Raw genomic sequence first — 10,122 nt, 5'->3', positions numbered from 1 at the left:
CGCCCCCTCGTGCGCACTCACCGGCCTTGTGCGCCGGGACCGGCTCAGCTCTCGGGGTGCGCGGTGGCGCGGCCGGGAGCCCGGGAGGCAGTGCCCGGAGAGCGGCGCAGGTGTGCGGTGGAGTCAGGGGCGCCCGGCACCTCCCTCCCCCGTCGCCCGCAGGCTGCCGCGGGGGTGCGCAGAGGCCGCCAGGTCTCCCGGGTCCCCGCCGCGGCGTGATGGGTGTCAGCGGCACGGGGCGCGGGAGAGGGGCCGTCAGCGCTCATCCGTCAGGGCTCTGGCCCTGAGAGCCACAGGCCCACCCAAGCCAGGGCTCGGGGGGCTGAGCCCCAGGACAGCGGGACCGCGGACTGAGCCAGCGGAGCCAGGCTCCTTTCCTTGCCCTCCCTGGGCGAGCCCTGCCCTCCGTGCTCTTTTCCTCCAAACAGGAGGCTGCCCAGACCGGCCCCTCGCACCCCGCCCTGCCGGCTGATGGCCTCCACCTGGGGCTGGTCTCCAGGCACCCTCCCCCTTCCTGGATGCGGACCCCTCCAACCCTCACTCCCGGCTCCCCTGGGAGGTGCCTCAGGGCTGCCCCACCAGGCCACGCACTTCCCTGCTGTTTGAAAGGCCCCTCCCCACGGGAGTCCCCTCCTGAGAGGACCTGGGGCGCTGGAGGTGAGAAGCAGGGCCGGGGACGGGCCTGGACCCCCAGCCACACCATGAAGCCCTTTCCCCAGTGTCCTCCTGGCCAGGGCTGCTCCCAGCCCCACCTCCCCGGCTGCACCAAGTTCCAGCATAAAGGCTTGGAGCCCCACGGCTCAGCTGGGTCCTAGGAGAGAGTCACCGGACGGGCCTGCTGCCTCCCAGACGCGGACACAGGCATGGCTGGGGCAGAGCCCCTGCCTTCACTCCGGGGAGACGTCCTAACCCTGACACATGTGATGGGCGGCCCTCTCCGGGTATCCAGCCAGAGAGGAGTGTGCTACTCCCCGCTGGCTCTGAGGCAGCACAGGGAGCCCGACCCGCATGGCTCCCCAGGACCTGGGGCTTCCTGCAGGCTCAGCTGCGGGCTCCGGGGCTGTCCCCAGCTCAGGTCGGGGTCAGGGGTGCCTTGGGGAAGAAGGGAGGACCCCACGGGACTTCTGGGTGTCACCCCTCAAATGGGGCTGAGAAGAGAGCCCAGCAGCATCTCCCTGTGGTCCTGGCCGGGCTGCTGGCAGAGCTCCCTGGTGGAGCACACCCAGGGTCCATGAAAAGCAGTCCCTGGTTCTGGGGTGGGCGTGGGGCTCTGTCTCCCTCCTGCCTCCATACCACCTTCCTGACACAGCCGCCCACGCCCGTCTGAGGGAAGTCCCTGGGGTGGGGCAGGGGACTGGGAGGGGTGCTGTGGATGGCAGAGCATGCCAGCCTTCTCTCTGCCCGCCTGGCCTGGCCCAGCTGACCAGCTGACCGTGCAGGCAGCTCCGGGCCGGGAGACAGCTTGGACTGCCGTCACGCCAGCAGCCCCGTGGAGAGCGGGGGCCAGGAGGCCGGCTGCTTCCATACATAGACCCTACTCTGGACGTGTTCAGCCGAGCACTGCCCCGGGAGACTAGGGTCCAAGGTCACCCTGACACCGGTAGTCCCTCACTGGCCAGCCCGAGATTGACCCCTCTGAAGGTCTGGAAGAGGCCACAGCTGACAGCACAGGAGACCAACTGGCCGGAGGCTCTGGTCATCGTCCAGGGAAAGGAAAATAAGGACCAGGGAGCCCTGGTCTTGGCACCTAGATCTCAGCGTGCAGGAAACAAAACCCAGTTGAAGCTCAGGGGACCAAGGAGCCCCAGAGGCGGAACAAGGCCATGAAGGAGCTCCCCGCCTCTCACCACCGATGGGCCTTTGCAGAAGTTTGCATGAGAAGAGAAGAGGGGCAGCCCCCAGAGGAGCCCAGGGGCACAACTTGGACGTGTTTCTGGCCTCCCGGAAGGGCTCTGGCAGCGAGGATGAGGGGCCCTGCACTTGCTGGTGGGGGTCCTGAGATTCAGCCGTACGCGGGGTGGGGGGCGAGGGGCGTGTGAGGCCAGTACCTTGTGTGCCCAGATGACTGTTCCCATTACGAACAGCCAGGCGAGGCCGGGTCGTCAGTGCCAGCACCCCCCACACACAGGGCCGCCTGGGCACGTCAGCTTCTTCACTGCGGCTATGACCCACTTGCTGGGGCCCAGCCCTTGCACACTGGGCTGACTTTGGGTATGGAGAGGTGGCCTCTGCTTCCTGAGGCAGTGACTGGGACTCTGTTTTGGCACCTGTGCCCCCACCCCATCAATTTCCTGGGCCACGGCCCCCTTCTGCAGAATGGGCGGTGAGGTGCTCCGTCTCCGGGCACTTCTGCTCCAGTCCTAGTGGGTGCCCTGATGTCTCCTTAGCCCGTCCCAGTGCAGGGCGGGATGGGGACCCCATGGCCCCTCCTTCTGCCTCCAGCCAGAAGCTCATTTTGGCCATTAACCTCTTCTGCCCGGTCTGCCCACGGCTGCCTGCCTGTCACCTCCATTAACACTGGGACTGTGTGCCCGGGGCTCACGGGCAGGATGGAGAGCTGGGCTCAGGGAAGGCAGTGGAGGCAGTGCTTGGCATGGCCAGTGCCTGGGGGCAGGCCTGTCTCATCCCCTCAGCATCGACACACAGCCAGCGTCGGGACAGGTGCAGGGGCCGGGGCGCCTGCAACCGCGCAGTGAGGGCAATGGCAGGGCTGGAGCCAGGCTGGAGGCCCCACGCAGGTCCTGAGACTGGCGTATCCAGTGGCAGCAAGTTGGAGCCCCCATGTGGGATCAGTACCTTGCAAGGTGCCTGGTCACAGCTGATGTCTGTCTGTTCAATAAGGGACCCCAGGGCCTGTGGCCACCTGAGCACTTCAAGAACCCCAGGTCTACAGAGCACAGGCCTCCCGAGGGCTTCCTCCTTCCAGCCCACTCAAGGACCCCTGCTTGAGAGGGGCAGCCCGGCCTTGGCCGAAGGGGTCATGGCCACACGTGAGGGCCCTGAGCACCAGCCTGAGGCTGCCAGCCTTGAAGGGCGGGTACACAGTGGTGGTGTGGGGGGAGAACGGAGGGGGCTGGGCACCCCAGTGGGCCAGAGTGCCCAGGACAATGGCCCAAGGGTGGGGGGGCACACAAAGAGTCTGCAGAACTCTGGGGTCCATCCACCTGAGGGATCCTGTTAGGAGGTGCCTGAATGGGTCCCTGGCTCCAGGAGTCTTCTGGCTCCAACGCTCTGCATGCAGCTGTACCAGGCAGAGTCCTCCCTAGCAGCCCCGACCGTCCCAGAGTCCACTCCAGAGAGTCCCCTTCCCACCCGCCGCCCGGCTCTGGAAGACCCCAGCTGGGCCCTTCCCCATGCACTGCACTCTTTCACGGACATGCCAGGTCACTGGCCACCCTGGGCCGGGTGTGGGGCTGACCCTCTCTCTGTGTGTCCTGAGCCTCTGGGACAGATGAGGGTATGGGATGCTCCTTGGAGGACCAAGCTGCTGTAGTGGGAGTGAGCCCGTTCCAGGAGGCTGAGATGCAGACTGACAGAGGGGGCAGCCGGCCAGGCGGGTGGGACGGGAGGCTCAGGCTGCTCGAGCCCCCACCGGTTCCTGAGCCTGGCACTGACCAGCAGCGCCCGGGGCCGACAGCAGCCATATGTTGGGAAGAGGAGCTGTGTGCGTCTCTCTTCGGCCCCCGGGGCTGGCCTTCCTGGGCCTGTCATGGATGATTTTTCCCGCCTGAGTGGCAGGCGGGCTGGTGGGCGGGGTGGCGGGGCCTCCAACTGGCAGGTGGGGGCGGTGGGGTCCCATGTCCAGCCCCCCTGTAGCCCTCAGCACCAGGGCTGGCCACTCTTGGGGTAGATCCAGGTCCTGGGCCTTGGCCTCCCACCCCCACAAACCTCACTGAGCACCCCTAGCCTGCCGTAGCCACCCCCACCCAGGTCTGGGTTGGGGTCCTGGGGGAGCCCTGGCCGGCCAGTGGGGAGCGGGCACTCCTGCTAGGACATGGGCGGGCAGCCAGGGGTCCACACTGGGCAGCCGTGCGCCCCGGGCAGGCAGGAGAGGGCCTGGAGCCGCAGCCCAGTCAGCCTGGAGCCCAGAACTGTGGAAGGAGGCGAGGAGGCCACGGCTAATTTGTACACTAAGTGCTTCTGACAGGGATGGCTCATAAGTGAGAACTCGCCACTGCCCGCCCCAGGAAGGCCACTGTGGCCAGCAGCGCCAACAAGAGGGGCCAGGAGAGGGCACCGTGGGGGCACAGGGCTGGCATAGACCAGACACACCAGGGAGATGGTGCTGTTGGTGGGGGTGAAACCCAGGAGGAAATGCGGGGGAGGGGAGAGGCCTGCACAGAGAAGGGAGGGGAGGGTTGAGCAGGGGCCGGGCTGTGTCAGGGAGGAGGCAGCCCTGACAGCTGCCCCCAGGGTCTGCCCCGCGCCAGGGCTGTGTGTTCTGCCCAGCCAGTCCTCCCTGCTGCCTGCAGGACGCTCGTACCTGTTCCCCTTACCTGCTGCCAGCCGCCTCCTCCAGGTCCCCACTGTGGCCCCGGCCCAACACCTGGCAGGGTCTGGGCTGTGGGAGCCCAAGTCCTCTGTAGATGCCTCCCCTTTCCCTCACCACCTCCCTGTTGGAGCTGCCCCCGGGGGGTTTCAAGCTGAGAGGAGGCTGCTGGCTGGGCCAGTGGGGACTCTGGGCAGCTAAAAGGGTGGGCACGGACCCCTTGCCTGCTATGGAGACTCCTGCCCACGAGGGTCCTTCTCGTGGGCCTCTGTCCTGGGTCACCGCAGGGCTGGGGCGGCAGAAATCAGAGAGGTGGGTGGCGGTGGGAGTGGGGCCAGGGACAGAGGAGCTCTTGGGAGGAATGGGGGTCCCAGATACCCTAGGGCTGGACAGAGCCAGCTCTATGTCAGACAAGAGTGGGTGCGAGCCCGGCCCCCACCCACAGGAGGAGTGTGGTGTGGCCACGCAGGCGCGGAACAGCAGGGCAGGCGTCCGCTGGCACCGAGGTGAGATGTGTTCTGGCAGCTCCCCGCCGCCCGAGGCCCGCCCGGAGCCAACACTGCTGGTGGCTTTAATTGCTTTCACATTCGATACGCTGCCCGTGACAGCCTCTTACCCTGCGCCGGCCGCACCCCAGCCCCCAATTCCGTCCAGGGAGACAGCAGAGCCTCCGACCGGGCTCTTTGATCAGCAGCACTCGCGTGGGGGCAGAGGCCATCCTGGGATGAGGCTGGGAGGGGACAGGAAACTTTTCTCCCCACATGCCCCTCACTCCATCTTTTCCTGCTGGGTGACTGATGGGTTCAGAAAGGGCCCCAGTGAGGATGCTTCGCTGGGAGAAGCTGCACGTGCTGCTCTCCTGTCTGCCCAGTCCTTCCTGGCCCTGGGGCTGCGGCCCCTGCTCCCACCCAGTCACTCCGTCCTTCCTGGCTGCGTCTACCTGGTAGGGGCGGCTGCCCATTAAAAGCCTGTGAGTCACCCCACCACGGCCATCTCCACGGGCCCCCATCTGTTCACCCGCCCGGGATGCCTGGGCAGGGCCTATCCCTCAGACCAGCAACCTCTCTGCCCTACCACTGGGCCCTGGACGGAGCAACAGCCGGAGGGGGCGTGATTACAAAACAAAACGCTTTTATTTGGTCCATTGGAGCCTGAGTCGGAAGCCACTGTGGAGAATCCTATCGTAAAGGAACGGTGCTGACAGTTGATAAAATAGTCTCTGTGTCACAAGAGCTGGCCATATTTACAGGGTTAAAAATATTCACAGCTCAGAGTACAGGGAGGCCAAAGGGGAGTGGGAATGTTTCTCCAGGTGTAACAGCCCCGGAAGCCCCTGCCAGGGTACGAGGGGGAGTGGGGGCGGGGCTGGCCCGCTGCCTGGGGGTGAGGGGCCAGGAGGGCCAGGTGGGGACGCAGGAAGCTGGACTCAGACGTCCACACGCTCCTGGGCTTCTGTGGGGAGGTGGGACCGGCTGAGCCCTGCCGACGTCCATGATGGACTGGGGTCCCTCTCTGTGGCAGGGCCGGGCCGAGGGACAGGGTTGGCTGAGGAGCCTGCTGGTCCTGGCCTGCGCCGCAGCAGTGAGCGGTGCTGAGAACTGGTGCCCACCCACAGCGGGTCTGGCGCCCGCCTGCACCCGGTCATGGCTTCGATCCTGGCGGGCGCAATTGCATAGTGTCGCTGCGGGGTGGCTGGCCAAGGGCCCCTCCTTCTGAGACAGGGACCGCCCTGGGACTTCCCACTCCACACCAGGGCTCCAGGGACCCCGCTTGCCCCGTGGGGAACAGGGACCCGGGCTCTGGGGGAAAACTGATCTTATGCCCCATGAGGGGTCGTCCCTGATCCCACCCAGATTTGGCTTTGTGGACAGAGCTCTTGGCTGCCTCCCCCACAGGAGACTGTGAGCCCACAGGGAGGGGCAGCCTGGCCTCGGCCCCCCGTCGGGTGTTGGGGCTGGCAGGTGAGTGGGGCTGGTTCACAGCCCGTCTGGTTCGAGGTATTCTGCGTGGTGGCCGGGAGGCCTGGCCAGGCGGGCTGTGGGTGCTCAGGGAGGGGAGGGAGGGGGCGGGAGGCCCATGGGAAGCTGCGCACTGGGCTGGCAGCTCCCTGGGCAGGGTCCTGAGATTCTGGTTCAAGCGTCCTCTGTCGGGGTCTCCCTCATAAAGTGCGTGTGGGGGGTGGGGGTCCGTCTGCCACAGCCCCTGCCCCGGGCATGGTGGTCACAACGGCCGGGGCCCATGCAGACCGGCGACTTCTGGCGTGAGTGGGGGGCTGTGGGTCCCCTTGGAGGCTGTCCAGTCACTGAGAAAGGCCTGGGCTGCCTTGCGATGTGCCAGGCGGTGGGTGATGGAGAAGCCAGCATTGCCCTCCAGCTGGGACAGGATCACCAGGACCTGCCTAGGGGAGGGGGCTGGTGAGGACCGNGTGCTCCACCCTCGAGTCCAGCATGGCGTCACCCACAGTCAACTGGGGAACGGCCTGCATCCTCCCCAGCAGGGCCAGGGCCAGAGCCATGCTGCCACCCCTGTCCCTGCAGCCTCCCACTGGGGGCTGAGCTGTCCCCCTGGGCCCACACATCCCCTGCTCCTCACCTGTCCCCAGCCAGGGGCCTCTCCACAGAGGGCAGGGCGGCCGAGCGCCAAGTCTATGGCTGTCCATACTCCACCCGTCCCTTTGGGGCTCAGGCAGTGCTTTTGGGTGCTCTCCTGGGTGGCATCTTGTCCCTGCCAGGTGGAGCAAGGCCGCCTTGCCCAGCCTGAGCACGTGGCCGTGGTCTCTGCAGAACAACGTGAGCTTTGTGGATGACAGCTTCCCTCCCGGGCCTGAGTCTGTGGGCTTCCCCGCGGGCGACAGCGTGCAGCAGCGCGTGAGGCAGTGGCTGCGGCCCCAGGAGATCAACTGCTCCGTCTTCAGGGACCACAGGGCTACGTGGTCTGTGTTCCACACACTGCGACCCTCAGACATTCTGCAGGGGTTGCTGGGGAACTGCTGGTGAGGTCCTCTCCAAGGCCGGGGTGGGGCGGTGGGCGGGCGTCCAGTGGTGGTTCCCCTGAAGCTGCCCGAGGTCACCCTGAGGCTCTGCACAGGTTCCTAAGCGCCCTGGCGGTGCTGGCAGAGCGACCGGACCTGGTGGAGCGGGTGATGGTCACGCGCAGCCTGTGTGCAGAGGGCGCCTACCAGGTGCGGCTGTGTAAGGATGGCACGTGGACCACGGTGCTGGTGGATGACATGCTGCCCTGCGATGAGGCCGGCTGCCTCCTCTTCTCACAGGTGGGGCAGCGTGCGGGGTGTGTGCAGGCGGCAGGGGCAGCCTCTGACCCCGGCCCCCCTGCCCCACAAACAAGGCCAGCTGCCTCCTCTTCTCACAGGGCGGGTAGTGTGGGGGGGCAGGCAGGGGTGGCCTCTGATCCGGCCCTCTGCATGTGCAGTGGAAGCAGCTGTGGGGTAATGGGACTGGGTGGGGTGGCCTCTGACCCCGGCCCTCTGCAGGCGCAGCGGAAGCAGCTGTGGGTGGCCCTCATCGAGAAGGCACTGGCCAAGCTGCATGGCTCCTACTTCGCGCTCCAGGCGGGCCGTGCCATCGAAGGCCTGGCCACGCTCACCGGCGCCCCCTGCGAGAGCCTGGCGCTGCAGGTCAGCTCCACTAACCCCCGCGAGGAGCCTGTTGACACTGACCTCATCTGGGCCAAAATGCTGAGTTCTAAGGAGGCTGGGTAAGAGGGGGGGCACTGCGTGGTCAGCCGCGTTGGGAGGAGAGGCGAGGCGGAGCGGTGGGAGACGTGGGGCTGGTGGCACCTTGACCCGGTTCTGCGTCCACGAGGTGCCCCAGCATGGGCTGACCCCATGTGGCCAGGCCACAGCCCCCATCACCTCCCCCTCCCTGGGTGGGTCTGGAGCTGGCGTTCTCATGCCAGGAAGGCCACATCCTGGCCCAGGCTGTGGGGCGAGCCCGATGCTGTCACCCCCTCAGGGCAGGCATGAGGGGCGTGTTAAGTTTGGCCACAGCCTGGTCAGCGGGTCTGTGCCTTGAGCCCTGGAGGCCTGCTGAGAGTGGCCCGGTGCGAGCACCTCGAAGCTCCCAGAGCCCTCCTCAGCTGACCCTGGGCAGTGCCGCTGTCCGCCCGCCTGGGAGCCACAGAGCCCAGAGCCAGCCCCACAAGGCCTCCAGGGGACCCAGGCGTGCCACCCCTAATTCAGGCCCTGTGTGCTTCAGGCACGGTGGAGGGGGCTGGTCCAGAGCCTCCTGAACACACTTCACATGCTCCCTACAGGCAGGCGTGGGCCCTCCTCTGCTGTACCTGCCTGCCCAGGTGGCCCCGGTCAGTGAGGGCACCAGTCAGCAAGGCCCCCCAGTCAGTGAGGGCCCCTCTCAGCCATGTCCCCAGTCAGTGAGGGCCACAGTCAGCCATGCCCCTGGTCAGTGAGGGCCCCGGTCAGTGAGGGTCCCCAGTTGGTGAGGCCCCCGGTCGGTGAGGCCCCCGGTCGGTGAGGGTCCCGGTCGGTGAGTTCCCTGGTCGGTGAGGGTCTCGGTCGGTGAGGCCCCCGGTTGGTGAGGGTCCCCGGTCAGTGAGGGTCCCGGTCGGTGAGGGCCCCAGTCTGTGAGGGCCCCAGTCAGTGAGGCCCCTGGTCAGTGAGGGCCTCTCTGCCACACAGGTTCCTCATGGGTGCCTCCTGTGGCGGGGGCAACATGAAGGTGGACGATTCGGCTTACGAGAGCCTGGGCCTGCGCCCCCGCCATGCCTACTCCATCCTGGATGTTCGAGATGTCCAGGGCACCAGGTAGGGCCGGGCTGGCTGAGGGTGGGCAGGTGCCGATGAGCCACGGGCAGTGCTGTTCTGATCCTCACCCCTGTGGTCTGCAGGCTTCTGCGGCTCCGAAACCCGTGGGGCCGTTTCTCCTGGAATGGCAGCTGGTCTGACGAGTGGCCGCACTGGCCGGGTCACCTGCGTGGCGAGCTCATGCCACACGGCAGCAGTGAGGGCGTCTTCTGGATGGAGTATGGCGACTTTGTCAGGTATCAGAGCCGTGGGGCAGTGTGCGCGCTGCTGCCGCCCTCCCAGGGCCAGGTCCTTCTCTGCAGAACAAGCCTGTCCCTCCTGCTGACCTGGGGTGGGGACGGCTTGTCTGTGGCCCAACCCAAATGGGACCTGGGGCTAAAGCTCGATGGTGCTGACCTCAGAATCCAGGTCCACCCAGATCAGCAGAGCCCAGAGCCCTGAAGAGCCACCCCTGGAGGGCTTCTAGTGTAGTCCTCAGGGATGGGCCCCCAGGGGCCGGGCTGCAAGAGGACGGTGACAGAGCAGCTGGCACCTGCTGGGGTCACTGGCCTGTGGTTGCGCCAGGAGCTGAGCCATGGAGGTGTGGGCTGCGTTGGGCTCAGGGCCTGGTCCTCCCGCTGCCCCCAGGTACTTCGACTCTGTGGACATCTGTAAGGTGCACTCGGATTGGCAGGAGGCGCGGGTGCAGGGCTGCTTTCCCAGCTCGGCCAGTGCACCCGTGGGGGTGACAGCGCTCACGGTGCTGGAGCGGGCCTCGCTGGAGTTCGCACTCTTCCAGGAGGGCAGCAGGTGTGTGCTGTGGGGCCGCACTGGGCTGGGCTGGGCTGGCGGCCATGGCCACACGTGACCCCAG

The 10,122-nt window shown here is 66.8% G+C and overlaps 1 protein-coding gene across 1 annotated transcript in view; it reads left to right on the top strand.

Annotated features, from left to right (window-relative positions):
* The window catches only part of CAPN15 (calpain 15), a 20,684-nt gene extending 10,568 nt beyond the window's left edge, over positions 1-10,116 (top strand). Inside the window, exons 4-8 of the mRNA XM_017860721.1 lie at positions 7,577-7,760; positions 7,980-8,203; positions 9,144-9,269; positions 9,353-9,505; positions 9,897-10,116. Of these exons, the coding sequence (XP_017716210.1) occupies positions 7,577-7,760; positions 7,980-8,203; positions 9,144-9,269; positions 9,353-9,505; positions 9,897-10,116 (907 nt within the window). The remainder of the gene's footprint in view (positions 1-7,576; positions 7,761-7,979; positions 8,204-9,143; positions 9,270-9,352; positions 9,506-9,896) is intronic.
* Positions 10,117-10,122: the final 6 nt, after the last annotated feature.

The sequence above is a fragment of the Rhinopithecus bieti genome, unplaced genomic scaffold (genome assembly GCF_001698545.2).
Source record: "Rhinopithecus bieti isolate Rb0 unplaced genomic scaffold, ASM169854v2 scaffold_56641, whole genome shotgun sequence".
NCBI classification, from domain to species: domain Eukaryota; kingdom Metazoa; phylum Chordata; class Mammalia; order Primates; family Cercopithecidae; genus Rhinopithecus; species Rhinopithecus bieti.
Note: the sequence above shows the minus strand (reverse complement) of the source record. Positions and strands in the feature narration are given on the sequence as shown.